Source organism: Cynoglossus semilaevis, chromosome 19 (genome assembly GCF_000523025.1).
Source record: "Cynoglossus semilaevis isolate Cse_v1.0 chromosome 19, Cse_v1.0, whole genome shotgun sequence".
Taxonomy (NCBI): domain Eukaryota; kingdom Metazoa; phylum Chordata; class Actinopteri; order Pleuronectiformes; family Cynoglossidae; genus Cynoglossus; species Cynoglossus semilaevis.
This window is the reverse complement of record NC_024325.1, coordinates 14,145,252-14,173,203: the sequence shown is the minus strand read 5'-3', so window position 1 is coordinate 14,173,203 and position 27,952 is coordinate 14,145,252. Positions and strand designations below refer to the sequence as shown.

General features: G+C 43.2%; 5 protein-coding genes and 1 long non-coding RNA gene across 17 annotated transcripts in view; 4 read left to right on the top strand and 2 right to left on the bottom strand.

Moving 5' to 3' along the window:
* The first annotated feature begins 22 nt into the window (after positions 1 to 22).
* On the top strand, positions 23 to 10,616 carry map7d2a (MAP7 domain containing 2a). 6 transcript variants are annotated; one of them, XM_017041530.2, is made up of 18 exons: positions 23 to 227; positions 649 to 681; positions 1,313 to 1,405; positions 1,772 to 1,855; positions 1,953 to 2,030; positions 2,218 to 2,381; positions 2,693 to 2,789; positions 3,351 to 3,440; positions 5,218 to 5,324; positions 5,479 to 5,594; positions 5,923 to 6,263; positions 6,351 to 6,492; positions 6,648 to 6,840; positions 6,922 to 7,023; positions 7,112 to 7,162; positions 7,377 to 7,416; positions 7,860 to 8,544; positions 8,631 to 10,616. In XM_017041530.2, exons 1-18 carry the CDS (start codon positions 188 to 190, stop codon positions 8,887 to 8,889), a joined length of 2,715 nt encoding a protein of 904 aa, XP_016897019.1. In that variant the 5' UTR covers positions 23 to 187; the 3' UTR covers positions 8,890 to 10,616. The 6 variants fall into 6 exon arrangements, with proteins under 6 accessions (XP_016897019.1, XP_016897020.1, XP_016897018.1 ...); XM_017041531.2 differs by having other exon boundaries at positions 1,763 to 1,855; positions 5,923 to 6,254; XM_017041529.2 differs by having other exon boundaries at positions 1,763 to 1,855.
* Positions 596 to 5,354, bottom strand: LOC107990037 (uncharacterized). 2 transcript variants are annotated; one of them, XR_003052933.1, is made up of 3 exons: positions 5,192 to 5,354; positions 4,196 to 4,325; positions 596 to 867 (listed from the first exon to the last, which is right to left on the bottom strand). It is a non-coding gene; the product is annotated as an uncharacterized LOC107990037 (long non-coding RNA). The 2 variants fall into 2 exon arrangements; XR_001761573.2 differs by having other exon boundaries at positions 596 to 751.
* A 593-nt stretch (positions 10,617 to 11,209) lies between the features above and the next one.
* Positions 11,210 to 17,508, top strand: LOC103395463 (serine/arginine repetitive matrix protein 1). The gene is made up of 10 exons (XM_008333181.3): positions 11,210 to 11,371; positions 12,224 to 12,285; positions 12,371 to 13,063; positions 13,387 to 14,013; positions 16,084 to 16,190; positions 16,267 to 16,378; positions 16,463 to 16,535; positions 16,680 to 16,751; positions 16,838 to 16,991; positions 17,093 to 17,508. Exons 2-9 carry the CDS (start codon positions 12,245 to 12,247, stop codon positions 16,955 to 16,957), a joined length of 1,845 nt encoding a protein of 614 aa, XP_008331403.1. The 5' UTR covers positions 11,210 to 11,371; positions 12,224 to 12,244; the 3' UTR covers positions 16,958 to 16,991; positions 17,093 to 17,508.
* A 148-nt stretch (positions 17,509 to 17,656) lies between these two features.
* On the top strand, positions 17,657 to 20,428 carry LOC103395464 (SH3 domain-containing kinase-binding protein 1). The gene is made up of 7 exons (XM_008333182.3): positions 17,657 to 18,109; positions 18,382 to 18,459; positions 18,605 to 18,678; positions 19,271 to 19,375; positions 19,853 to 19,983; positions 20,062 to 20,125; positions 20,214 to 20,428. The coding sequence occupies exons 2-7, from the start codon at positions 18,429 to 18,431 to the stop codon at positions 20,262 to 20,264; spliced, it is 456 nt and encodes a 151-aa protein (XP_008331404.2). The 5' UTR covers positions 17,657 to 18,109; positions 18,382 to 18,428; the 3' UTR covers positions 20,265 to 20,428.
* On the bottom strand, positions 19,977 to 26,188 carry LOC103395465 (lipase member H-like). Of its 3 annotated transcripts, none has more exons than XR_003052928.1 (13): positions 26,050 to 26,188; positions 25,563 to 25,622; positions 23,887 to 24,257; positions 23,531 to 23,639; positions 23,148 to 23,249; positions 22,943 to 23,032; positions 22,688 to 22,855; positions 22,500 to 22,589; positions 22,293 to 22,401; positions 21,629 to 21,802; positions 21,208 to 21,503; positions 20,438 to 20,508; positions 19,977 to 20,260 (listed from the first exon to the last, which is right to left on the bottom strand). XR_003052928.1 is itself a non-coding variant. In XM_025065735.1 (11 exons), the coding sequence occupies exons 2-11, from the start codon at positions 25,618 to 25,620 to the stop codon at positions 21,419 to 21,421; spliced, it is 1,356 nt and encodes a 451-aa protein (XP_024921503.1). In that variant the 5' UTR covers positions 25,621 to 25,622; positions 26,050 to 26,188; the 3' UTR covers positions 20,755 to 21,418. The 3 variants fall into 3 exon arrangements, 1 of the variants encoding a protein (XP_024921503.1); XR_003052929.1 differs by having other exon boundaries at positions 20,438 to 20,503; XM_025065735.1 differs by lacking the exons at positions 19,977 to 20,260; positions 20,438 to 20,508 and having other exon boundaries at positions 20,755 to 21,503.
* The window catches only part of LOC103395461 (choline-phosphate cytidylyltransferase B-like), a 9,510-nt gene continuing 7,718 nt past the window's right edge, over positions 26,161 to 27,952 (top strand). For 2 of the 4 annotated variants that reach the window (XM_025065744.1, XM_025065739.1), the window contains exon 1: positions 27,788 to 27,803. The gene's annotated coding sequence lies outside the window, so the exon portion shown is untranslated. Of the gene's footprint in view, positions 26,244 to 27,787; positions 27,804 to 27,952 lie in introns of those variants that run through there. The other 2 variants (XM_017041556.2, XM_025065741.1) reach the window with 2 other exon arrangements.

The window sequence follows — 27,952 nt, the reverse complement described above, 5'->3', positions numbered from 1 at the left end:
TGTTTGTTTTATTGTCCGCTCTGCTCTTTCTTCTTCCTCCTCTTCCTCCTCCTCCTCCTCCTGCTGCCGCTGCTGCTGCCGCTGCAGGGAAATCAGATACTGTTGCTGCATTGGCATCACTGTAGAACGTTCTCGGTGACGGCGCCTCTTCCATCTCCTTCTCCATCTCTGCTTCTTGAAGCGTACCATGGCGAAAACAGCCGCGCCGTCCGGCGGCGCTCTGGCAGGTACGGTGAGCTCACGGGTTTTGGCCCGGTTTGTGTTATTGTTCCTGTGCTGCTGTGGTGGAGCAGTGGAGTTCTCAATGACGCACTGCTCTCTGTGAGGGATGCTGATGCTGACTGCGTGTGCAGCCAGTGCAGATTTTCACTCAAGCTTATTTCGTGCATGATCAACGACACAAACTGACCAACCCGGTTTGAGGTTTTTATCCATTAGAAAGTCAGTGTTCATCTGTAGTCAGTCCTCTGGAGACTTGGAGTCGTGTTACAATGAGGTTTCCGTTTTGTGGGTCATGATGATTCAGATAAAATGTTTGAATGTTTAAATGAGGAGGGCGCCTCCTGGCTGTGGCTCGATGACGGAGGTCATTTCCTCTGCAGAGAAGTCGGTCAGGTGAAAGTTTGTTGTTTTTTTTTTTTTTAACAGAACAAACTGTACATCGATCAGAGCTCCTGAAAGGTGAGTCCCTAACTCCTCCACGTCTCGTCAGTTTCCCGGGTGGCTTGGAGAGATGACATTTATCATTTATCTGTAACATCACAGAGTTCAGCCGACCGCACAGAACCATAAACGCTCTTGTAAACACGCATTAGGGCATTCGATGTAGCCCACCCACGTGGTAACGGAAATGATCAATGCACGCAGCTGAGTGTGATGGACGGGAGAGGAAATGAGTTCGATGTTATTATTCTGGTTTATAAAAATATAGAAGAAAGTCATGAAGCATGAAGAGGTCTTCGAACCAACGACCCTCTGATGGAGAGATGGAGCCGAGGCCCCTGCTGGATTCTAGTCCCATATATAATAATAATAATAATATACATTGTTTTCTGCTTCGGTATATCTTTATAAAATAACACACTCATGCATATAATTATATTATATTATATATAAACAGAAAAACAACAAAAACTCTGAAACTATGAAACTATAAACAGAAAAACAACAAAAACTCTGTGTTGTTGTTTCATATCTGCCATGTGATGTTTATAAATGTACGTTATAGCTCAGTACCGTCTGTGACCACAGTTATTGTTTATGAACTTGTGTTAGAACACCAGTGATGATCACGTGATGTGTTGTGTGTCAGGTGAAAAGATGGCTGCACCCTCCATCACACTGTTCCCTGAAAAGAAATCACCCACGAACGGACACGGCTCTCCAGGACGAGCTGGGAAAACTAGTTGAGTAATCTTCACTTTTTTTACACAGATTAATCTCATCTGGATTAAATGTTTTTAACTCCGCTCTAAGTCTACTAAGTTATGGTCCAACACGAGTCCGCGGACCTTCAGGTCCAGTACTGAGCGGAGTGACCATTACATCAAGGGTAGTTTTCCACTCCTCCTCTGGGCATTACTGCAGTTTGCCCTTGGCATGGAAGCATTTCTGGATTGTGCAATGTAATTTACTGGACACAAAACTGCAGAAATGTCTCCCTCTGACGGCGCTGAAGCAGCACTGCAGCCCCAGGAGAGCTGGAGTTATTGATTTTCTGACCATTACCGTGTGATTTTGTCCTTTTCTGCCCCTGTCCTGGTCATTCCAGCTCCGTCACACACCGAGAAAAAGCCACACGTTAACGGACAGGCGTCTCCGTCTCACCTGGCCGCGAACCACGCAGCTAAACAACGTAAGTCCGGCCGCTCACTTCTATCTAGACGAACCGTCTCGTTGTTTATGCTGTGTGAATTTTTTATTATTATTCATTGACTTCTTTTGTCTTTCAGTTGTGGACGGTTACATGAAGACAGACGACAGGATGAGATTAGCCAAAGAGCGACGCGAGGAGAAGGAGAGAAGCCTGGGTAAGAGGGGAACTGTGGGTCCAGGGTTTCGAACCCGCGGTTTTTTCATCATGAACTCACTGTGTTCTAAGGGAGTGTTTTTGGCAAACTAGCTATACGATACGTGTAACAATACGATATATTGCGATATATTGCGATACACACAGACACATTCTAATTTGCTCAAATTTGGTTGTTTTCACTTCAGCGGCCCGGGAGCAGCTGATGAGGGAGAAGGACCGCAGAGCTCGGCTGCAGTACGAGCGTACGGTGGAGGAGCGATGGAGACGCCTGGAGGAGCAGAGGCAGAAAGAGGAGCAGCGTAGAGCTGCAGTGGAGGAGAAGAGGAGGCAGCAGCTGGAGGAGGAGAGGGTGAGCAGAGAGTCAGGTGAAGGTGGAGCCAAACATGGTTCTACAGGGAAATTGTAAATATGTTAAAATACCAAACTACTCCCCACAAAAAAAATTGCTGTCATATTTGACCATTTAACTTTTTTAAAGTTCAAGAAGATGGAGAAAAATAGCTTCATTGATTTTAAGTGCTTTTATGCACCCTGCTGGACAACGGTAGTACTGCAACAAAAAAACTTTAAAATGTTTGCATCTTATTTTATAAAAATAAATGGCTAGAGTTCAAAGGTTAATTCTGCCACAACACCGTTTTTTTTCTCTGTGAAATGCAGGAGCGACTGGACGCCCTGATGAAACGGTCTCTGGAGCGAAGCCTTCTGCTGGAGCAGAGGGGCAAACGGTGGAGCAGGGGCTGCACCAACGGAGCAGGTGGGTTAAAGGCACAGAAACCGAGAAGACTGAGAAGTTTCAGAATCAACTCAGTTTACTGACTGAGTGTGAGTGTGTGTGTTTGGCCTGACTGTAACCACGGCCTGGCTGCAGAAACATGCAGGTGTTTCTGAATCCTCTTGGAGTTACACCCAAGAAACAATCAGAACAATATTTGAAAAATAATAATAATAATAATTGGTTTGCAAATGTAATGCAAAAGGAATTTCAGGAGATTTTTTTTTTGCCTAATTCTTTGTTTGTTTGTCTGGTTTTTTGGTACTTTTTCTTACTTTAAAATTCAAATTACTTTTGCATTTTATGTAATTCAGCAGTGTGTCGTAGATTTTGGCAGGATTGGCAAAACCCCAAGTTTTTAGGAGTCACCACTTTTGCAATAAAATTTAAACAGATTCAATCTGACCATCAGCCTTTCACTGTGACTCAGACAACACTGACATCTGCTGGAGTGTCTCTGCAGCCGACTGAAGACCTGCTCAGAGGAACTGTTGATAACGCTCTGTCTGCTCTGCTCTGCTCTGCTCCGCCTGCTGCCTATAGGTGACAGTGAGAATGCCCCACTCCCTTTCTCTGCTGCCTCCGCCTTTTCCCATGGCATTGCCTCCCCCCTTCCTGCTGTCAGCGAATCTGGTAAAGTCAAGCCCCCACCAACCCATGGCCCTGCCCATGTGTATATTCCACCCTGTTCATTGATCAGGTCATCGTTGTGCTTGTGTCCGTTTGCCTTTGGGCTGAAACTGAGACGTTGACCGTGTCAAAGGCAAACCAGTGTCACTGCATGTTCAGCTGCTTAAAAAAACATTTCTGTAGCTGCAAATGTTTTTATGTGAACATCTGCAAGAAGTTTTGACTTCAAGTTCAATTTCTGTTTGGACACTGTTCAGTGTGTGTGTGTGTGAGACTTTCTACCGCTGCATTTGTCCTCGTCTCGTCTTCTAACAATGTTTACACCGACACGTGACACACCACTAAAGAACTACTTTCTTCTGCCGCTCCACATGCAGTAAAATAGAAAATTATAAAAAACTAGGGATGTCCGATATTAACTTTTTACTGATATTGTCCAAACACTTAATTTCTGATTCCGATATCAATCGATACCGATACAAGTAATCTGGTAATATTTATTTATTTATCTGTACAAGCCACTGTTTGAGTATGAGATAAAATGAGCTTCAATGCTGCCATCTAGTGACTTTCACTTTTAGGTACAGCTGTTTTTCTCCAAAACTATTTTTAGGTCACACATCATTTGGTTTCATTATCAGAGGAAAAAACATTTTAATAATTACACAGATATTAAATAATTACGCTAACATCGGCCGATATCATCGGACATCCCTTTTAAAGACACTCGTCATCTGTTTGTCCATTACTAAACTCACCATCATTGGTTCGTAGCCCTCACAGTGAAGTGAAGTGTGAATTTCTCCCATAGGTCGAGGCGCTGGATTAGTTGGCCCAGATTAGTGACCTCTCAGTAATGACAGACGAGGATGAAGTGATGCGTGAAGCCTGTGGATGAGTAGGAAGATCACAGCTTTCAATTTTTATCGCAGTATTTTCTATTGGACTTTAAAATAGAGCTTTGACTCATGGTTACTAAAGCTGACAGAACAAGACATTAGCTGGAATCGATTGATTTTTGCAGTAGATTTTTTTATGTGACGTGTGTCTGTGTGACGTGGCAGAAATCTTTAGAGATTATTTGTCACAAATGTAGTCCGACTGTTAAGCCCAGAGACACGACAGCGGAAATGACTCAGAGTTGTTTTTCTGAGAACTCTGATGGTGACGCTGCTGTGTTTGAATTTCAACTGTGAAGATGTTTCGAGGTGTGGCCCAGGAAGAAAACTGGTTTGAATTTAATTTGGCGTCAACAGTTCCGGCCTCAGCCCAGTCCATCCTAAATCTGAAAACGGAGTCACAGCTCAGAAGTCTCCGTCTGCTCTGTCAGATTCAGAGAGCAGGTGACTGCAGATGTTTTTGAGGTGAATTCACCGCAAAGAAAATGTGGGAAAATAAGGGAGAAAACACAGAATATAGTTGGTGACGTTTTGATCTGTTTCACATCCCAGACTCACTGTTTTCATTGGTATTATATTACCAATATTATATATTGGAATTATATTATTAGTTTTATACGTTCATTTTGATGATGTCAGTGCAAAGACAACTGAGAGAAAATTTTTAAAAATGTGTTTGTTACATACGCTGATCAAAATCTACTGAAAGAACGAATTCCATTTTATACAAAAATAAATAAAAGTCATGGAAACGTGACTGTGTTTCCCAGGCAACACCTAAGACTTGACTTCACTACAACACACACACACACACACACACACACACGATTGTATTAATATTTCTCGTCCACTCACGGCATCGTTAATCTTTGTCGTCTCAGCACCCTGCAGTCCTCACAGGTCACCATTCGGCACCACACTGACCTCTGCAGATCACAGTAGACCTGGTCTTCAGGGAGGCTCTCAGTCCACACCCAACACCCCCAAGGTCAGTCCTGGACCCCTGGACCCCGACGTGACAAACACCCCCAAGGTCAGTCCTGGACCCCTGAACCCCGACGTGACATTCCCCTAACTGGGAATCAGACGTCGTTGCTGCTGCTGGTTTCCAGATCTTGTGACTTGAACCAATCTGCTTTCAGAAACAGCGTCTGCGCAGAGAGAGAAGAACGGCATCGCCTGGATACGGATCTCCTGTCAGAAGACCAGAATCCCCAGCGTGTGTGTCCAAGCAGTTGGCCTCACCCACTACCTCCAAGTAGGTTCATTTGAAAAAGCTGAAATAATGTGGCATGAAATATTCACGGTTTAAAACAGTGCCTAAAATAAATTAGAATCTTTAACTGCTGTATCATTTCACTTTCATTAATATAAATTGAGTTCAAATACATGTGATTTTTTTCTCACCAATTCCCAGTCCAATATTCCTGGTGTTGGTTCATTTTCTTTTCTTTTCTTTCTTCTGATTGATTGTGATTCCAAATGTAGATCCCTCTGTTCCAGTGTTAGTAACTGATGTTCAGATGGAACAGAGTCTGAGACGAGGATCACACTTTAACTAACACTGACGCTGTGACTCTGTGCAGGTTGACGTCGAAGGTAAGGCCCCAGTCTCCCAACGCTGCACACCAGAACTTCTCTCCTACAAGACCTCGACCAAACGAGAAGATGGAGAGACACGTTGAAGAACCCGCAGCTGAGACCGGGCTGAAAAAGAGTTCCAACACGAGCAGCACAACTCCAACCACGCCACAGGCCGGCGGTGAAACCCCTAAAGTCAAACCATCCTCTGAGCGGCACCTCAGAGAGGACACACACACGAAGAATCAGTCTCCTGACAGAAAGGATCAAACAGTTCCCAGAGCGGACTCTTCAGAGAAGAAGACTCCGAACAACAACAACGCTCCGGACGGAGACGGTAAAACTGGTGATTACAGCCCAGCGTTTGTTCACCTGAAAAATGAGGTTTAAAAGTGAGAACTTTTCTAACGGCCGCTGCCGTTCTGTTTGACAGAATCAGCGACGCAGGCGGCGAGAGCAGCAGCCGGCACCACCAGTGCTGAGGAGGCCACCAGGCTGCTGGCAGAGCGCCGACGTCAGGCCCGAGCTCAGAAAGAACTGGAAGAGAAGAAACAGGAACAGGAGAAAGAGGAACGGTGAGTGTAATACATCGACCTCAGACTTTGTTTAATGTGTTTAAAATTTAAAAAGTAAACAGATGAAAACGGACGGATGTACATCGACCTCAGACTTTGTTTAATGTGTTTAAAATTAAAAAAATAAACAGATTAAGTTTGTACCTGGGGCACAGGCTTAAGGAGGAGCAGTTAAGGAACCAAACGCTGAAGGAGAAGAGACAGCCGGACGTGAAACATCAACCTGTAGAGGAGAAGAAGAAGAAAAATGAAGGAGAGGATCTTCACAGACTACAACAACAGAAGGAGGAGAAGGAGAAGGAGAAGGAGAAGGAGAAGGAGGTGTTTCACACACAGATGGACAAAGAGGTACGAGATGATTCATAAAAAGTGCTGGGAACTTATTTATAGAAATCATTTTTTTTCTACATTTTGTCTTGATCCAAACAGAAAGACAAATCCAAAGTCCAACCTCAGGAGGACACAGAGCGTCAGCGACAAGACAGAGACATGCAGACACAACAAGAAGAGGAGCGGCAACTCAGAAAAAAGGTCGACACCAGGTTTACGGCAGCAGAACAGTTGACAACAACAGAACTGAAACCTAACAACAAAAATATTGATGTTTGTTTTTTTCCAGAGAATCGAGGAGATCATGAAGAGAACCAGGAAGGTTGAAGCCGACCTGAAGGTACTGTAAGAGACGCATGTTCTCGCACAGTAGACCTGCTGCCTTTAAACACCTGCTGATGGCATCATTTTGATTTTTGATTTTTTTTCACTTTGATTTGTTCAAATGTCAGCTCTCTTTCTTAATTAAATCATTTTACTGCCATACCTCGGTTTTGTGTCCTGATTTCTTGAACCCCAGTTGACCTGATTGTCTCTGTTCTGCACTGAATCAGAAGGAAGAAGAGGCGCTGACCCGGTCAGTCTCACCGCCAGGTCAGTGTGTTCTGCCGAGCCTTTGAGTTTGCCTGCTGCTCATGCGCCGCGTCTCGCTTGATGCCTTGCAATAAATGCATTTACTGACTTTTGGAAGCATGTCCAGTAGAACTCAAATTAAGACTGTACCGTCCCTTTCTTTGCTTTTGCTGCCCAAAGGAATGAAGAGCACTGATCCGTCTGCACATCAGCTGCAGCGGGCAGGCCATAAATGTGCTTCGTACACTTCTTCATGTCTGTGCTTCGGCTCCTTCCTCCTCCTACACTTTCTTTTTTACCAGCAGCTGTCATCGTCTGGCTTACATTTCAGGGTCTATTTGGTCTAAATGTAGGCAGAGGGCAGTGCTGCTGCAGATCGCCGTTTCTAACCGGATGTTCACACCAAACGTACTAGACACACAAAAAACAAACAAGCTCAAATTCCCATTCTCCATTCTCCACAGGGGTTGTAAAGACGGTTCAGTCTAGCACTCAGGTGATTCAGCAAACCTGCAAAAAGGTTGAGTTTCAGGTCAAAGAGGTGGTCACTGTGGTCCAGGCCAGCACCAAGGACAGAGGTCCGGTCAGTAGGGAAGCGGTGTCAGCAAAAGGAGCACAGCAAATGGAGAGTCACAAGAGTGTCCATGTTCGAAGCAGCACTCATCATCAGGTGACGTCAGCAGACCACGTCGCCGAGAAGAGGCCGGACTCCAAGGGAACCAGCAAAGAGCTCGTCGGCCCGGGGGGTAAAACCTGCGCTGTGGAGCACCGCAGAAAAGAGGTGGCAAATAATGTCAATCAGCAGCACACAGACCATAAGAAAACAACAGTCCAAATGAACAAGGAGACGACAAACGTGAAAGCAGAAGCCAAAGCCAAACCACAGCAGGGCGGCGTGATGAACGGAGCTGTGGAGGGGAAAGGAAGTTCCTTGATGAGCGGACGAGCGACGGCAGAGAAAAACAAACATCAGAGCTCGCACCTGTCAGCGGCGGCAGGAAGTCACAAAGGAGGATCCCAGGTGGAGGCCATTAGACCCTCAGTGCCCCCCCTGCTGGTAAGACACCTGTCACCACCCGTCATTAAGCTGGAGCCACTGGATGTGAAGGGGACAGGGTCATGTAATGAGGTGCAGGCAATGGAGATCAGGTGAGTACTAAGTAGTCAGATTACATGAACTTAATATTAAAGGAAGAAGTAACTTATTGTTTTAATTTGCCATCATTGTATTTCAGCCCTTCTTCAAAGGAGGAGTTAATCTCAATCCCCAGGTTCTCGCCGGTGAACGAGATCCAGCCGGGCGGCCTGAGTAACGCCCGCGCTCTGGAGGATCTCATGGACCTGACGGGCAGCGTCACGTACCAAAGAACCTCCTCTGAAATCAACCTGGGCGACTGCAACAAGAACCTGATCGAGGGTGTGGTCAGCCCCGTCACAGACTCTAAGCTCCTCGGAGTTTCACCTTCATCGTCAAATAAACTTAACATCAAGTAAAGCATCAGATCTCACCCACACACCTCCATCGCTTGCCTGTTCTCTCCGTACCCTCGTAGAAAAAAAATAAACCTCTGTGTTGTTATATACGTTGAAGGAAATAGAGCCATAAAAATATTATCGTAGCTTAGACTAGAAAATTGAAAGCCACTTATTTTCAGTAAAACGTCTTGGCGTAAGGACAGCTGTGATCGTCAGAGAGTGTGTGGAATATTCTTCTTCCTCTTTTTCTTCTTATTCTGACTGATGACTGATTTGGCCAAAGTCTTTTTCTGCCTCCACCTCAACCATCTGCCCCACTTGCCCCTCTAACTTAACCTCCACACTGCTCCACTCATCATTCTCTAAAGATTATAGTCTCATTTATGATATTTCTACCTCTACTCTAAACCCATCTGCCACTCAGACAGCACAGCACACTCCCCTATTGTATTGCCCTGCACCACATTTACATACTTTTCTGCCACTCCCAATCTTCTAATTCTTCCACTATATCCTACTTGCTGACGAAGGGACTAGAGGCTGTAGTTCTCTCCTTGGCCACACTCTTGACTTATCACGGTTTGAAGCTACTGTTCAGTTTCAAGCACGATCCAACGTCCGAAGTCATTCAGTGGCAGTAGCTGAAAGGAGAAGCATGATTGTCTCGTTACCATAATAGTCAGATTCTCAATACTTAAAAAAATACTTTGCAGGCAGTACTGTATTACTCATGCATGTACAGATGATTGACTCAAACATAATAGGACTAAATCCAGTGTCGGATCATCTACGTTTAAGGACCTTTCTCTCTGCGATAGCTAATTTAGCAAGTTCATTTTAGGAACTTCAACAACTTTCAGCTGTGACTTTCCATCTGCACATACAGTAGTGTGAAGTCTAGCCCAAAGCTTTTGGCCTGAATGTTATTGCACATTTTATTAAAATCATCAGTAGTCATGAAAAAAAATGCACAACATCATCACCACATGCTTGACAACGCCTGACTTTAACTTTGCACATGTAGAGCCCGTGAATAATATTAAAGTCAACTTGAATCATTTAACGATTTTATTTATTTATTTATTTATTGGTGGGTCGAGCACCAGAGTACGTTTGTTCAGCNNNTTTGTCTGCCCTAAAGCGATGTAAAGGCTGTTCAAGGCACCTGGTGTCTGTAAACTAAGACAAACAACAACAAAGTTTCTGTCAATAAATATCCAGTGTTGAATCGACTGAACTTGAATGAAGTTTTTGTGCCACAGTTTTCGTACCGATGTTTTTCTTGAGCTGGATGATACCTCTTTGTCTTGTTTTTGCTGCATTCCTTGTCATCATTTAAAGAATTCCCTAAAGCTGTAATTATTACTTCTTCTTTTTTGGAACATTTGTTCTGCTTTTATGTCATGTAAAAATATATTTCTTTAAAAAAAATGCCTTATGGACAGGTGTCATGTGTGAGCTGAGACACTTGAACCTTGGTTTAAAAGTAAAATTACACCCAGCTGCAGGTATGAGTTTGCACAATGGAACATCGGCACAGGTTTGTGTTCCTCAGACTCATTGCTTTCTAAGGCTTTGAGTTGTTGTCTGTGAAGAAGCCGTACTAGTCATGGAAAATTCATTGTTATTGTAAAAGCAATCAGGATCAACTCCTTAAGTAATGTAATTTCTGTAGACATTGTGCACGGTTAGCATGTTCATGACAAAGCTACTTGGAACAATAAAAGTACATTTTAAGTTCTGTATATTCTAAGTGTTTGTTTGTTTGCTTGTTACACGTCTTTATAGTTCTGTATATTCTAAGTGTTTGTTTGCTTGTGACACATCTTTAATACAATCCATTATAAAAAAGTTCAAGACGATCGAGACATAAAATATAAATACATTTTTTTTGTATTATGTTTATATTAATATTGTGTATTTTCTAACTTTTTCAGGTTGTCTGGCTTTGTGCATAAACAGAAAAAGTATATTATGAATATTATATTTAACAATATTGACAACTTACAGTTCATACTGACATAAGTCTCTTTGAAAAAGTGACAGAGACAGACAGAGACAGAGAGTTAAACTTAAGTGGTCTATCAATCACTGTATAGCGATACCAGAGAGGGCAGCGGTAGGCGGGTTGTTGGCTTGTTTTTTTAGACTTGGTTTTCAAGTCTAGGTTATTCATTTTTAGACTTTTCAATAAGACGTTCTTGGCAGTGGAATCAAATTGGGACGTCGATATTTTTTTTTTCTGAAAAGATAATGGTCACGTTTAAATTGTGAACTAACACGATTGTTTATGAAGAATATGTTACCTAAATCTTAACCTTTGGATTTTAAAGTGGGCGGAAGGAAGTTTAAGCTGTCCGAACCTGCAGTACACACTCCGTCGCAGTAGGTGGCGCTTGAAATAGTGACAGAGCTGAGTTAAAAGGCGAGGTTTGTGCGACGAAGAAGGTAAACTAAGCTGTGTCGCAGATTTATCCACTCGACGGACGGTCGGTCGTTGGTAAGTCAGTGTTTAAATTGCATTTACCATGTTTTTGTTAATTTTCTTGTGAAATCCCTTTTTCATAAATTGTTTTTAATACACTCACTGATACGGTGCCGTTTTTTGGAAACCGATATACAGCGACGGTGCCATGCTAAGCTGAGTTGGCAAAAGCTTCGAATTTCAGCCTTAGCTCGGGCTAAATATAACTCAGTTGTGTCGATTGAAACGATATCATAATTTTTACCACCGTTAAAATACACAAAACCCGTGTGTGTTTTTTACTTATTCAATGACAATTTGATTGCATTTGCGTAGCGTTAAGTTCTCCGTAGATCTGTGACGAAAATGGAGACTTGATAAGCAGAGCCAAACTGAAGCAGAAGCCATCATGGAAAAGCTATTAGCCAACGTGAAAGTAATACTCATGGGTTATAAGAGTCTTCCCTGCGTCTCGACAACCAAAGAAAATGTGTTAGTTTCCCCCAGTAAACAGTGCTATATATTCGGACGGGATGTAATCACATTAGTTAAAGTAAAAATATATATATAATAGAATTCCACATACTGTTTCAACACATTAACAGCGACCCCCCCAGGCAACCAATCGAAACGTGTAGTTAACGTGTGATAACAGAAACCTTTTATTTACAAAGATATTTTTAATCCTCCTTTTATCAAAACATCAGCGCACTGGTTTGACTGGAAGGATCTAAACGGGTATTGAAAGGGATTGAATAATGACATCATATTCGTGATGACGTTGTGAAAACTAACTGCCGTAAACTGACTAACTGTTAATAAAAAGTATCTCCCCATCAGTTTTTGTAAAGTTCTGTCTCTGTGTAATAGCGTTTCTTACGCCCACAGGACATTAACATACTTAGAAAGATGTCCCGGCCACACTTTGGTCCATCTCGCTCAAAGTCCAGGTAATTCTCTTTATAAATATTATATTACTCAGTTTGCTAAAAAAAAATCACATCATAAAGAAGCTGATTTTTTTTTCCGTCTCAGACCATATGGAGATCACCATGGCCTAAGGCACAGAGAAGGAAATTACAACCCAAATGTCAAAAGGAGAGATGCCCAAGGTTATGCAGAAAGGCCCCCCTTTAACTGGAGAGAGTCCAGAGGTCGAGGTCGAGGTCGCCCCCGTGGCATTAAGAGGATGCCTCTGATGGGAGAGCTAAGGGAGCCACGTTTCAATCACTCCAGATCCCCAAGTCACGATTCCTTTCATACATATCCACCTAAGATGGATTCATACGATCACCAGAGGAGGCCCAGTTCATCCAGGCCAAATCGGCCTCCCCGTGGCCAGCATCACTCATCCTCTCGCAGTCCACGACCGGGATCCCCAGGTCGAAGAGGCCCGCCCTTCCCTGGCCAGCACCAAGGGCACAGGCCATCCTCCCCCAGACATTTTCCCAGTCACCCAGCTGACAGGAGACCAAGCTCCTCCCAGGAGTATCGGGGGTCTTTCAGGGGCCACAGAAGACAGTCACGTTTCCCCCATCACGAGCAGCAGAGTCAGGATCACCGTCGCAGTTACAGTCCCAGAGAAAGGCCCTTTGATCATTCAGGTCAAGGCACGAAGCGCTGGAACGAGGGAGGAGGGTTCTCCAGTCCAAACAATGGAGAACACAGGCCCCCTAGGTCGAACAGGAGTCCCAGAGAAATGAATGAGAGAGGCTCGTGTCCAGAGAGGTATATGAGTGGAGAAACTATCCCAGCTGGGTAAAAAAAAAATGAAGACGAAGCTTGGCGCTGGCCCTGTGCTTTGAATTACATGAGGTCATAATGATAACCTCGTTTGTGCCCTAACCTTTTTAAGTTTAATAACGGGGGTCTGATGTAATTGTGGTTTCATCTGCACTTGAGTCAATACTCCTTGAAATTTTACTTCTCCCATTGTCAGTCATGGAATTATGAAGGGGCATCTTTTAATAAGTTTAAAGTTCCACCTCCCTCTGACCATGGCAATGGATCTGTCATTATAATTGTTTCTCTATTGTTTGATGGATGTACAGGTGGTCATCAGAGCAACAGTCGAGGCGGCAGCGTGGTCCAGTGGAGAGGCAGGGCAGCAGGTCCCACAGTAGAGAGAGGACACATGAAGTCCCTCATCAGCTCCCTTTCAGACCCTCATGGAAAGGAGGTCCATCACAGCCATCCACCTACAGCAGGAGCCCTCAGGACAGACAGTTGGTGTCCCGCAAGAGGAGGATATGCAATGTCACTGACATGGAGCCTTCATCAGCCCCTGGAAATGCTAAATTTCCCAGGAGGGACAGACCTCAGCTCTTCAGTATTCCGAGGCCATTTGGTGCAAAACCATTGTCCCTCAGGGGAAAAGGTTATTTCATGAGGAACCGACAAATGAGAGCGCAGTCTCTTATGAGGCTCAGAATACCTCCCACAATCAGACCCAGGCCTCAACTGGGCAACCCCTCCCCAAGAGGCAACTTTGGTCCACTGTTTGCCTTCAGAAACAGGCGTTTCCAGACAAGACCAGGTCCTTTCCAAAGGCTGGGTCCACGGAGGGAAAAACCAGAAGAGTCACCCTCCAGAGAAGATGGCGGTGGGAGCAAGTCTTCAAGAGACTCTGTCTCAGACAAAGAGCAGGTGGAGTCTCGTCGGTCCGTGAACCCGCACAGGTATGGTATTTTCCTTCTACCTATGTTCGCAGGGGCTTGATGATGATGATGGTGATGATGATAAATATGAAGTCAAGAAAGAATGTCGCAAAATGAAATGAGTGACAGCTGTGGGAGGTGGAGATGTCATGTCCAGCTAAATGACCAACACTGAGTCATTTGAAAAGCCACACAAGTTGTCAAATGCTGTTCTGTCTACAGTTGAGTTTGAAAAATGTCCTCTTTCAAGTTGGCTCATCAGAAAGTGATAAGTTATGCAGCGCACTGATAATACCAGCCTGTTTAAAAAGCAGAAACACGATGAACAGAGTGGAGAATAATAGTCGGTCTGACCAGGACTCATCAACTCGTCATCAAAGCTAAGTTACAGTTGCAAAAACTCGTGCACAACGAGGACATGGTAAGGAGTGTACTAGCTCACGACCTAGACTTAAACGGCCACACTGTCCCACTAAGTTTTGCCAATGTGATGTTTGATTGAAAAACATACGTACAGTAAGAGAACTTGACCCCCGCTTTAATGGAAACCACCAAGTACCCGTCCCATCAACTCTACAGCCATGTCAAAGAATTTGGAGATTTTGTCTGAATGTGAATCTGTTCGCATGATGTAGAAATTTGTTGAAGTGGAAATTGACTTCATGGACACGGCTCATCAGAGGACGATGTGCACCAGCAGTGATGATTTCTTATAAATAATGTCCAAATTAATCACCGCACATTAAAGCCAATAATGACCCACCACGGTGGTTGAATAAAACGATTAACCTCTAACCCTTCACGTCCTCACATGTGCAGCAGCAGTGGAATCAAGAAGAGGAGACTATTGACACCAGTGGGCAAAATGAATGAGGGTTCAGGGTGAAATTCCACCTACTCCACCTCTAAGTACCACAGTGGTGACCCTTCATATCAAAGTGATTCTTCTTTCCCTTATTGTTGATGGATGTGGAACACAACGTTCTGAAGATCATTGATGTTCACACTGAGCTGAACGGAGAGGAGCCGAGTTATCGTTCATATTCACGACCACAGTCTTGAATCAGAAGAAGCTTTTGTCTTCACTTCAGTGTTCGCTGATCTTGTCATTTCAAAGCCAGTTTACTGCCCCCCAGAAACAACGCTCCAGATGCAAATCAAATCCACTTGACACCGCTGCAGAGAAGTCGGCGAAGCACAATCAGAGGAACAAGGACGAAAGACAAAAAAAAAAATATCGTCGTCTTATTGACAGAACCCAGTTTTCTCATTTCCCTCTTGAGTTTTGACCCCTGTTTTATGTAGTCGGAGTGAAAGCCTCAGAATCAGAATCTGCCACAGTTGCTTCCTGTGTCTCTGTCTGACGTGTAACAAAAAGATGTCCATCATCCTGAGGGCAAATTCATTAGCGTCTTTTTCAACCAAAGCCCATGTGACCTAAAGCTGTCCTCGACCTCTGTTGATGTTGTCAAGCAGTCGGTCCATCCTTTATCTTAAACTTGCTGCCTTCCTGTAATGACCACAACCCCACCAATGACCACTCATCCTGGAGACACATTCTCACATCTTCACGGACGTATTCAACGGCTGCATTCGGAGCCACGCGCGTCTTCAACGCTCAGATCTTTGATTGGACGTTCCCTCTTGTGATATATTGTTTGTATGATGACGACAAGTTAAGGAACTTCCAGGAACAACCTCGTACTTCCATCTGACAGCCTCAAACAGCAGCGATAGACGTGAAGTAGACCTTGTATCTTAAAGTCGTCCAAGATAACGTTGGCTCAGTCACTGAATGAGTAAAGGAAGAGAGCGCACATTGATTCAGGGTACAAAAATAGAAGTGCTGAAGCATGGACATGCCGTGGTGTTTGTAAGTACACATGTATTATGTGTGATTTTCTTTCATTTAAAAAAATAATGTATCTGCTTGCATACTTGTGACCTCACCCAGGCTGAATTAATTAACTTTTTAAAAACATTGAATTAATGTTGTTGTCGTCTCCAAGAACGTGTGCTTTTGTTCATCTGCAGACGTTGACACGGTGCCGGAGCAGAAATGCTGATCATTTTAACACCATCTGTTTCCAGATCTTCTCCCATAGAGAAACGTGATCTGGTGGTCTTGTCTCACTGGCCACCAGGACCGAGCTCCTCCAAGAACAGCTCGCCCCCTAAAGATAACAGCCCCGACAAAGGTAAGGAGTGTTCCACGATGGAAAGTAGTTTTTGTTGTTTTTTTCTTTCTTTTCTTAATCCCTCTTCTTCTTTCAGAATGCAGCGCAGATTCAGACGAGTCACCAAACAGTCGACTCTCAAAGACGCATCATTCCAGACCAGAGCCAGAAGATCGGAAACGAGGATATCTGGACAAACGAGTCTTCAGGTACGTTTGTCCAGATTTTCATGTTCCACACGTTTTTTTCCAATTTGAAGGTCTTTAATGTAGCTTTCTGTTTTTTGTTGCCAGGTCCTTCAACACGATGCAGGACAGTCCCAGGTCTGGGAGACCTTTCAGAAGACCAGGACCAGTTCTATTTCAAGTGAGAAAAAACTTTAAATGACTTTAAAGGACTTTGTTGAGTCTATTTCAAGTGAGAAAAAACTTTAAATGACGTAGACTTTGTTGAGTCTGTGCATCACTGAGACATATTTTAATTTTCAACTTTCCCTATGCTCATTTTCAGAGACAAAGATATCCTGGTGGTCCCAGGAACTCAGGCCCTGAAATGTCAGGAAACGGGAGAAGACCCCTCATGGTAGTTACTGATTTCATTATGGGTTTCATTGGTCATTATTTTATCTAAATAACATGAGAATGCCTTTTTATTTTGGTCACTAAAAGGAGAACTTGGTTCCACGTCCTTTCCCCAATCAACGCCAAGTGATACGGAAAAGTCAGAGCATAATGACCAAGTACCGCCACATCAGAGTGATGCGACAGCAACGTGCACCGTACAACTGAGAGGCTCCAGCAGCAGCAGCTCTGGGACAAACGGGTAAGAAGCTGACGTAGACGTGCTGAGACGCAGCGCTCCAGTAAGAAACAAACACCTGCAGTGTTGACTTTTCTTTTCTTCTTCTTCTTCTGGTCTTTCAGCTCAGGCCTGTCTACAGACGCCAGACTGGAGGAACCCACAAGACGGTGTCTGCTGTGGACTGTGCACCAGCTTCCCCTTCCCCCCCCATCACGATCTTTGTATATAACACACATGTTGCTTACGTTTCTGCTACTGCTGTTGAACTAGTGGTACTGCAGTACTTTTGTTTTACATGGTATTACACACTAAAGTCTATTACTTTTCCGGTTTACCCTGATTTTGGGAAATAGTTTTTTGAAATTATGATGTTAGCTGACTGTTTTTCAGTTGTTTGGTTTTGTTTTTTTTCCCCCGTTTTTGCTTTTTTGCGCATGTGGATAAGGAACCTGCTTTCAACTGACATGACGGCTTCATCTTGTAAAACTTGTATAATTATCAGTTTGAAAAACTTGGAAATAAACATTATTTAAAAAAACGTTGTTTGGTCCTGGTTTTTATCTGTAATCAATGCTTGTGAAAAAATCTTATTTAACCAACTGCTAGTTAAGGCTAACCAAGCAATGATGCATAGACTCATTTTGTTTTGTGCCATTAAAAATGTAAAAACAGCGTTAGAACATTAGTATTTTGACCCAAACATTTGCCTAAGTCCAGTTAGATGATGGAAGACCATCATTGTTCTATGACGTCAGGAGCTCCAGTGCATTTATCCTTTTTGGAAATTCTAGATAAAAGAGATAGAAATTGTAGTTCGTTTTATATATGAACCTTTGAACTACACACAGACAGATTGGGCATCGAACCAACATTATGATTGCAAACATGCTAAGCACCTCTGATAACCATAAGGTGAACAGAAGCCTGGTCTAAAAGGTTAAACCTCTACACCTCCTCCTGCACTCATCGCCGCCCCACTGTGGTATTTGTGAGCGCAGCAGAGCTGCACTCTGTCCTGGGCTAAACTTAGACCCGAGAATGACCACAGCACGCCCTGCTCGCCCCACCGGGTCACAATGGAAGGTGTTGAGTTTCCTGGGACACTGCTGTGTGTCACTGACAACACTGGCTAGAACAAGGTGAGTGTTTTCACCAGAGTTTGAACGCGAACTGAGCAGAGTCTGAGTGAAAAGAACAAATGTGTCTGTGTGTGTGTGCCTGTTGTTCATTTGTCAACTGCTGTGGCATGTGAGAAACAGCTGTCTCTACTGCTCTGACGGCCAGATTTAGTCAGATGAGGATGTTGTTCTGATCTGACGCAGTACAAATGTGACAGAATTACCTCACATTCGACTTGATTTGAAGGTGTCAGCAGGGATTAAACTCACCTGCTCCACTCTGTCGTTTGTAGATGTAGATTTCAGGTCTGCCGGTCTTTCCGTCTGTCTCTCCGTCTTCATGGGCAACTATAGCTCGGCCCTCGTTCCCGGTAAGCCTGTGTCTTTTAAACGTGTGTCGTTCTGAAGTCCCGTCCTGTCGAGTGCTGACGTCTGCCATGAGGAGGGGATGAATGTTCATGCGTTGGCCTGTGACGGTTGTGCTTTAACGTCGTTCTTTCTCTGTTTCACTGAAAGACACAGAGGAGTTTGAGTCAATTGTGACGGAGGCGCTGACTCAGCAGAAGTTACGGTCAGAGCTGCAGACTCTGGGAAGTATACAGTACACTGTACATTATACAACAGTCACCATCACCATCACCTCCAACGAGCACACGAGGAGGCGGTCCTTAACACAGTTCACAGTTTGTTTGTTTGTTTACCCACTTGTTGGTTATCAATTATTTATCTTCTTTATGACCTAACCAAGGTTTTTTTTTTTTTAACATTTTCTTGACATATATCTAATCTCAGAGTATCTGTCAGTAAATCTAAAATGTCCCTCCACTTGTGTCACACACTGAAGGAGTCTTTGGTTTGTCCGTGTCTCGTTTGTCCTTGAGACAAATTTAACTTTACACACAGACACTTTTAGACAATGACGGTTACATTTTCTCACCCACTCACCCAAAGGCTGTTCTGTCCTCACTGGTTTATATCACCAGTGTTTTTCAGTTGTTTACTGCCATCTTGTGTGAAATCTTTATGAAACATAAATGCTTTTAAAAGGAAATATAAATTTGATTTGGCCCCAGAACCAGACTTTGAACATGCCTGATTCAAAGCAACAACCGTCAATCATTTAGTTTGTACTTGCTTTGTTACTGTAGTCATCAGGTGTTTCAAACTAGAGTGTACTTACAGGTGACACTCGTGATGGAGGAGAGAAAGGAAACCCAGGGAGGAGAGCTGGAGTCGTCAAGATTTACAGAGAACTGTCATGACGTGGCACAGAATGGGCCGGCTCCTGTAAGTAGAAAATGAACACGATCAATGATGAAGTGCTGCTCATTTAAGAGTTCAGGGACGTGTCTTTGTGGGTCCTAAAAAAAATCCAGTGAAAGTGTTTTGACAGTACTGTAAGAGATGTTCTGGAGTGGCAGAAAAGTACATGAAGTTCAGGAGAGGTGTGTGAACACGATCAATGATGAAGTGCTGCTGATTTCAGAGTTCAGAGACGTGTCTTTGTGGGTCGTAGAAAAAATCCAGTGTGTCAAAGTGTTTTGACAGTACTGTATGAGATGTTCTGGAGTGGCAGAAAAGTAAATGAAGTTCAGGAGAGGTGTTTCTGTGACTCATACCGTAGTGTTTGCAGATGACTGTGTTCTGTGATTAAAAGAAGAGCCGACGGTGTGAAACATCACCCGGTGTCAGTTTAAATCCAAAGGCAGCAGAGCGTGAACCCTCACCGTCTTTCTCTGAGTTTATTTTCCCTCCGTTCTTAAGCCAACGCTGGGCCCGGGACTCAAACCTCATCCTAAGGCTCAGCGGAAACATGCAGCACCAAATCTGGAGGAGCTGCAGACAGAGCTGACAGAACTGAGGAGCCAGTTTCAACAGATGAAGACTCAGCACAAGTACGACACTGGTTCACATCCCTGCATTTCAGTTTGGGTCACTTCCCGATCGTTTCGTTGACACGTTTGTGTTTCCAGCAAAGAGATAAAGCTGCTGATGAACGAGCTGGACGAGGAAAAGAAGATCCGACTGACTCTGCAGGTGTGACGTCACAGCCTGGGGTGAGGTCGTTCAGTCGTCGGCTCCGTCATAAATAACTGCCTTTGTACTTTGTGTTGTTCTGTTGTAGATGGAGATCCAACGTTTGAAAAAACACATGTCCAAAAGAATGGAATCCTGAGAGAAGAAAGGTGACGAAAGGTTAAAGTCCTACACTAGAAACATAAATCATAAACTTGTTTTTAATAAAATATCAATCAACTTTGTCAACTTGCTAACTAGCCAGCAGGTTTGAACATTTAAATTAACTGACCACTCATATTAACAGTTAACACTGCAGGTTTTTTCAACTACCTGTAGGTGGTTTTGCACTACCTATTAACCTGGAATCAAACCCTCAACCCTCAGGGTGTACGGCACCTGCGCTAGAAAGAAAAGACAGAAAAAAAACAGTCCTCTTTAAACCATCAGCGTCAGGACATTTTCATGTTTCTACAGAAATCGTCCGATTGTGATCGTGACTCACACACTGTATGGTGCAAGACATTTACATTAGCAACGTGACAAAAGCAAAGAGGATTGTGGGTAATAGACAAAGACAAAAGATTATGGGAGTGAATTCAAAATACCAAATGACATAGTAGAAATGTTTGAAATATATTTGTGCAGAATGTGTAAAAAATAAATCTTTATTGTAAATATTGTACAGAGAGAAGCTGCGTACGCTGTGTCTGTTCACGAACCTGTGGAGTTCAAATCTGTCATGTTGATTTTTTTTTTTAAATAATCAGTTTGTTTTTAACCATCTGCCAAAAAGTTCAACTGTTGGTCTGTGACAAAAACATGTTCAATCTGAAACACAGGTTAATATATAAAAAATTGGAGTCAATACTGTTTAAAAAAAATAATAATAAAATCAAACGTCATCCTGGTGGTCATCTTCTAACACTGCAAGTATGACTTAATATACAAGAATAAATATGTAATAAATCCCATTCATACATTTTAAAGGATTGGAATTAAAAACTCTTATTTTTATGTGTAATAAACAAAATCAGTATTTAAAAAAAAAAAAAAAATTTACAGTTTAACATCACATTTCTCAGCTTTCATATTAAACGTACATTCTGAACAAGGAGTGACTTTTTTCTTCTGGTCCAAATCCAGTCCGTATGGCACTCCCATCTATGGCGTGCAGTGGTTGACGTAGCGCCCCACTGTGGTAGATCTGCCAAAACCGTTGTCAGGATCAAATCAATTTTTTTTTCTGGGCTATATAATAGCCAGCAGTGCGGCCCGGTTGCCAACATGGCCCACATCTGATGGTGATCTGGGTCAGAAGTCGGCATCCTCACAGGGAACAGGCCTGAACATGACCTCTTTGTTTTCCTCCAGGAGGAGGTCGTAACGACACAGAGCTCTGTAGAAGACACAACCCACAGTCAGTGACAAGTTGAAAACGTTGGTTCAACTCGTTAGCCTCTGTCGTTAACATATTTGACTAATGATCACCTTTCCTCACGTCTTTGACTCTGAGTTACTTACGTCTTGTCGAGTTCCAAGTGCGTGAGTCGGACTCGGAGAACTCGTAGTTTGTATTTAGGCTTGAAGACGTTGCCGGTGGAGAAGGTGACTGACATTTTTTCGACGTCTTTGACGTCTTTGTCAAACTGGGCGAACAGTGTGGTCTCTGTGAACTTCCTGAACTCTGAGGATTTGCTGTGAGAAAAACCAAAGAAATCAATGATGAATCAGAAATACTCGACTGATCCATGGGAGAAATTATTCAATGTTATTTAATAAGAATAAGACTTTAAAAAATACTGAAAATAATTCAATTAATAATAATAAAATTAAAATAATTATGAACAACTGTAAAGATTTAGTTTCTTCATGTTTGAAGGTTGCAGTTTGTTGATCAAACATTTTTGCATTTTAATAATGCAGTACTTTTTCAGTAAAAGTGTGGCGTACACTTCATGTAAATATAAAATATAACCGGATTTTGTGCATAACAGTGCAATTGTTTGCAAGAAATCACATGTTTTCAAATCAAATAAAACATTTTGTTGCCCAACTCCAAATAAGATGCCATCAGAACAACAAGTATAAATGTTTAAAAAGTTTAACAAATAATTTTAGTTTCAGTTTGAACATTTTTAAAAAAGGGAACTTGAAACTTGATAAGAGTAAAAAAGTAAGGCCTCACTGGTCGACGTTGGCCACCGCTTCTGTTCCATTGTGGTGAAGTTTGATGGTCATGTATCCCCAGTGAACATCAGTGTTCCATACCACCACCTCCACCTTGTAGCCCGTTCCTGAAAACACATATAACACACACATACAGTCAGATCAAGATTTCATGCATGCCGGCCCCCATCCCCCTCCACCCCCTCCTTGTTGATGCAGTACTTACTGCAGTATGGAGGCTGGGCGTTCGTGGTGAAGAAGGCTTTTGTTTGGCCAAGCTTCTTCAGGACATTTTTCCACCTGCTGACATCATAGCCTTTGCACAGAGTAGATAATATTATTGTACCAACAATAAAAACGAAAGCATTAGTAAAAGTGGAGTTTTTTTTAAATGTATTTAATCTAAACACCAACCAAAAACAGGACAACCATCAGCACCGAACTGGTCGCAGCTCAAACATTTTCCATCCAAGAACTCAGTGTTGGAGTCGCAGGGAAAGGCTCTGATGGTACATGTACGGTTTAAAGAACCCAGGTAGAGCAACACCGACCTCTGGTGGTCACATTTGAAATAAGCACCACCTGTGAAGAGATTGGAGGGATTTTTTTTTTTTAGAGTGGACTGTGATTAAATAGACACAGCTGTAGAACTCAGAAGTCATCACTGACCTGAGAGGATGGTTTTGGGGCATCCTGGTTGGTCGGTCCCTCCGTTGGCATAGAAGTCAATGTGACCCAGCGGCTTCCTGTAGCCCAGAGCTGTCGAAAGACCAAGATGAAGACGGTTCAGTGAAGCTAATCGTCTGTGGACGTTCACATGTCAACATCTAAGTACCGTGACACCAGGCAACACCTGGTCCTCACCAACACTGACCATCAATGTCTGTGTGAAGAACGTCCACAAACTGGGCATCATCGGGGTCCAGTCGTTCCTCTGGAGGTTTGTCGGTGAACTGAGGCCCTGCAGGATCCAGAGCTGCAAACAGAACCGTCAGTGCAGCTTTAGGTTTAGTTTAAACTTAGCTTTCTCCAACCTTCACCTTCTTCTAAACATCACTCAGACACAAAAACTTGAGACTTGTGACTGAACACAGTGCAACCAATGTCTGTGTTTCCTTGAATATCTGGGAATTTTTTTTCCTGCACCTGTACAAAGCTGTGCCCTGAAGAATTAACACAGTTCTACAACACAGAACTGGCCACATGTTCCTAATGAAGAGGCCAGTAAGGATACGCATCAACGTCAACAAAACTCACCTGAAATTCTTCCGATTGCCCCTTTGAGGTTAGCGCCAACGAACCCCGACATGTGAGCCCCCAGGCTGACTCCAATCATGTGGATGGAGCTGAGATTAGCACCTGAATCCTGAGGAGATGATTGGTCAGATCACACACTTAACTGACAGTAACTGGGTGTAAAAATGTTCAACATCTTGTTCCTCTACAAACCTCAGCAGAACTAGATCTGTTTTATACTTTACCATTTTTTTCAGCCTTTTTCAGAAACAAGATTTTTGTACTTATTTTAAGCAACAGAATCTTGTTGTTTTTTTAACTCAGTACTAGTTAGGTTTATTTCACTTGTTTCTAGTCAAGCTAGCTTCACACTGTACCTGCATCCGTTCAATGAAGGCCGTGAGGTTTTCCGCCGCCTGCTTCGTGTTCTCCACTGCCTTCAGATAGTTCAGATTGGCGGCTCCGTGGTTCCAGTCCACCACTATCACGTTGACATCGGTTCTGAGCAGCAGCAGAGCCATGAGCTCGTGAACCCACACCGGCGGAGAGCCCGTGGGTCGATACCCGTGGATGATGAAGGAGGTGGGTCGGGACAAATTAAAGCTGGGGTACGCAGAGAAGTCGGTGTGGGACAGGAGGGTAGCACAGCTGCTGTTCTCTCTGGTGTACAGCAAGAGTCTGACCCTGAGGCTCGTGCCCAGGAAAGAATGACCGATGTTCAGGTCAGTGAATTCATCACATCCCTGAGCTGGAGGCAAAAAAAAAATAAAGAAAACAGTGGATTAAACTGTGGGGCATTTACATTTTTGTTACTTGAGTTAAAAATATATTGGTCCAGTTTATTTATCTGTGTACAGTTTATCTTTAAATTTTCTACATCTTCTAAATCAAGCTAAACAGAAAGTGACACCAAAAGAACATTTCAAGTGAAACACTCTCTCCTAAAACAAAATGAAAGGATTTGGTGAAGTAGTTTTGGAGAATCCCCTCAGTCAAATGACTCACTGTAACTGACCAACTTCTAGGTACTTTATGAGTAAAACTTCTTTTGACATTTGATCCGAGGACACTACCGTGACCAGCTCGGACCACAGGAACCACTGGTCACAGTCCTGTTTGGACTCAGATAAGAACCCCGATCCTTTAACCACTGGGCCACCGCCTGGTCCACACTAGTCTGTCTGACTTCAATAAAACTGCGTCTGTTTTCATGTCGGGAAATAGGCTGCACTTTAGACAATATCACAGGATGTTGTCTAAAGCAGCAGTGAGGTTGCTGCGGTGGTATGTGAGGTCAGGTGACCTCCAACCAAATTCCCAAAACCTACTTCTGAGCCACAGTTTGGGGAACTGCAGCCTTCTGATGCTCCTCCATGTGACAGTGTGTGACAAGTCTGATCCTGGGGGTTACAGAACTGCGCTCATGACCAAGGATAGCTGGTTCACCGCCCTGACAGGTGACAGGGCTGTTGAGCAAGTGTCAACACCTACACTACAGTATCTGCTCTTGCTTCACAGGTGGGTGTAGTTTTGTGGACGGTACACACGACAATGACAAATAATCCTGTGTCCAAACGCAGGGTTGTGGGATCTATTCCGCACGTAGATAGTTTCTAATCCTGTGTCAAAAGTTCAGACCACAGACCTTATTTTTCACCCTGCTCCTCAACAAAGACACAAATGTAGATCCAGTGTCACAAATGCCATTACTCGTTTGACTCATTCTATGCATCACTGTATATGAACAAGTTTAACTGGGAAGACAGATCAGTTGTCCTGTGTCACAGGGTAAAAAAAAAAAAAACACAGCAAAGATATTCATAATACCTGTGTCACTGAGACATGATGAATGTCTCAAGAAAACCAACTCTGAGTGACCTTTTCTGACACATGTTGAATTTCCAGGAAATTTCAGTTCCTAAAATCTGTCTCCACTGGTTCCTCTGAACCGCAGCTGTTGCTGCTGCCCTTACTGGCAATAGTTTTACAATGCATACATTTACAACTTTGTTCAGTTTACTGTCTTTGTGTCTTAGCTTTCATAGGCACTCACCTCGGCACATGTGAGCAGCTGTGAGCAGGAGCGGCGTCATAAACGTCCACAGCAACATAACTGTGGAGGAGCAGTGAACCACAGAGAGTTAACAGTCAGACGTGTGATTATTTTTACTACTGTTATTAGATCTATTATTCTTTCTCTGACAGCGTTCATTGTTTGCAGCAGTTTCTGCTCTGGAAGTCAGGTTCACTGGACCAAATCAAACTGAAGTTACTCATTAACTCAAGTTATATAAAAAAAAGGTTAAAATAAGCTAAGAAGATCTACTGAAATACTAAATAAAAAATACTCTGACTCTCACTCTTCCTCTGAGCCTAGTACTGGGTGATGACAAGCGAAACCAAGATGACTTATCTGACACTCAGCTGTAGTTTCTGCTGCAATAACCGTCTCTTGTTTACTCAAACAAACAGAAGTTTCCCTCCACGCCTAAACTCCAAACAAACCTGACAACAAACTCAGACCCTCAGAGTCCTCTTACCGTCAGCTGGAGGATGATGTTTCCCTCTTGGTTCTGTTAAAGGTCCAGATGGTTAAAGCCTCTCCTGGGTTTGTCACTCCACATACTGTATTTGGCAGCAGGAAGTAGGAGGAAGAGGAGCGCAGCTCTGCGGCCGCCCTGCATGCTCTCACAGGGAAGACCACGCCTCTGGCTCCAGGTCAATGTGTTCACAGGCGAGGAGAAATTCCTCAGCACTCAAACCGGCTCAGCAGCGTCTATGGGTTTCCACTGAACTTGACTTAAATCTGTAAACACAGACAAGCTTTTGGTTTTGGTTTTGTTTACCAGGATGACAAGATCAAGACTGTAGTTTAAAGCTGTGAGTAGAAAGTGATAATTTGATTAGATATTTCTTAAAACACAAATATTAGCAAATTACTGAAAATGCACAAGATTGATCCCTTGTTTGTTTTTTTCGGATGTTAGAAAACATTTTTATTGCTCTCTGACAGAAAGGGCGACTGGTGTTATTGATTTACAGATAAGCCCAGACACCGTCCATTCACAACCAAAATGACACAACAACTGTAGGGACTGTGTGTGCGTGGACAGTGAGAACATTTTGTATTGTTCTTCTTCTGTGTTTAGCAAATGTTAAAAGTTTGAAAATCAATTAAAAATAATCGTGTTTCTTAAAAAAATAAAAAACAAGGACAGCAACTTATGTGTTTGATGTGATTGACATTCCTTTAGAGAATACATTTATTATAATTGTCAGTATTCGGCTCGTGTCACTTTATATCACCGCCCAACTCACCGACATACAGCCACAGGTGTTTTCTCTCTTTTTACGAAAACAACATTAAATTAATAAATGAACAGAAGGCTAAAGTCACCCACCTGTCAAATAACAATGGGCTCAATAATTTACTAACACGGAGGATGTGAGTTTTGCTCTGCTTGACTGTTATTTTTCTACAAATTTGGGAAGAAGCTAATTCGGCTATTTGTGTGCTACAGTTAGCCGGTTTTACTTGACTTCCGCTACGAACTCTTCCGCTGTTGGCATGTTAGCGCGCGACTGGCACAGTGCCACACATTGACTTGGCATATGTACTACAGGGACCGCGGTTGAATTCAGCGGCTTAGTTTAAAACGTGAAATCGTGCGCTGTAATCGTATCGCAGCCATGTAAACACACTTTGAGGCTCTTCCCTCCACGACACACACACAAAAAAACAACGGTGTGAGGAACTCGTACACTTCAACTACAGCCAGCGAAACACTGCTACCAGGTAGAAACGGTAGAAACATTTCAACAATTTAAATTATTCTGCCACGCATTTTACATCCAACCAATAGTGAACTGCCTCGTTTGGGCCTGTGAGCCCAAACCTGATACAACCTGAACTCTACACTGATACTCTGTGTCTGCGTCATGTTTGATTTTTATAATGAGGTCATGAAAAGATGCGGGGGTCAGTCTTACAGGCGTTTTAGAATTACAGCGATTATTGTATAACATTCATTTGATTAAGAAAACTGATATGATTTATATTAATTTGTCTTTTAAAAGTACACTATGTTTGATTTGTTCTGAGAGCATTGAACCCTGTGAGTAAGACTAAGAAGAAGAAAAAAACAGCCTTCAGACAGAGGGAGGATTATGGAGTTGCCTGATGAAGAAAGAGAACGTCAGTAGACTGCAGTGAACTTTGACCACCACGTTTCTCGTCATCAGGGACAGGCACACGGGCAGGAAGGCCGGCTGTTTTACACACACACACACACAGGTTCAGAAACTGCTGGGTTTTTTTTCTTTTAGAAACAGCTGAGAGGACTTAGCAGTCACCTGTTGAAGATCCAAGGATGGCAGGGAAGAGACGAGGCAGAGGAAACCACGGGCACGGGCAGCAGCAGCAGCAGGGTGTGCAGAAGCGGA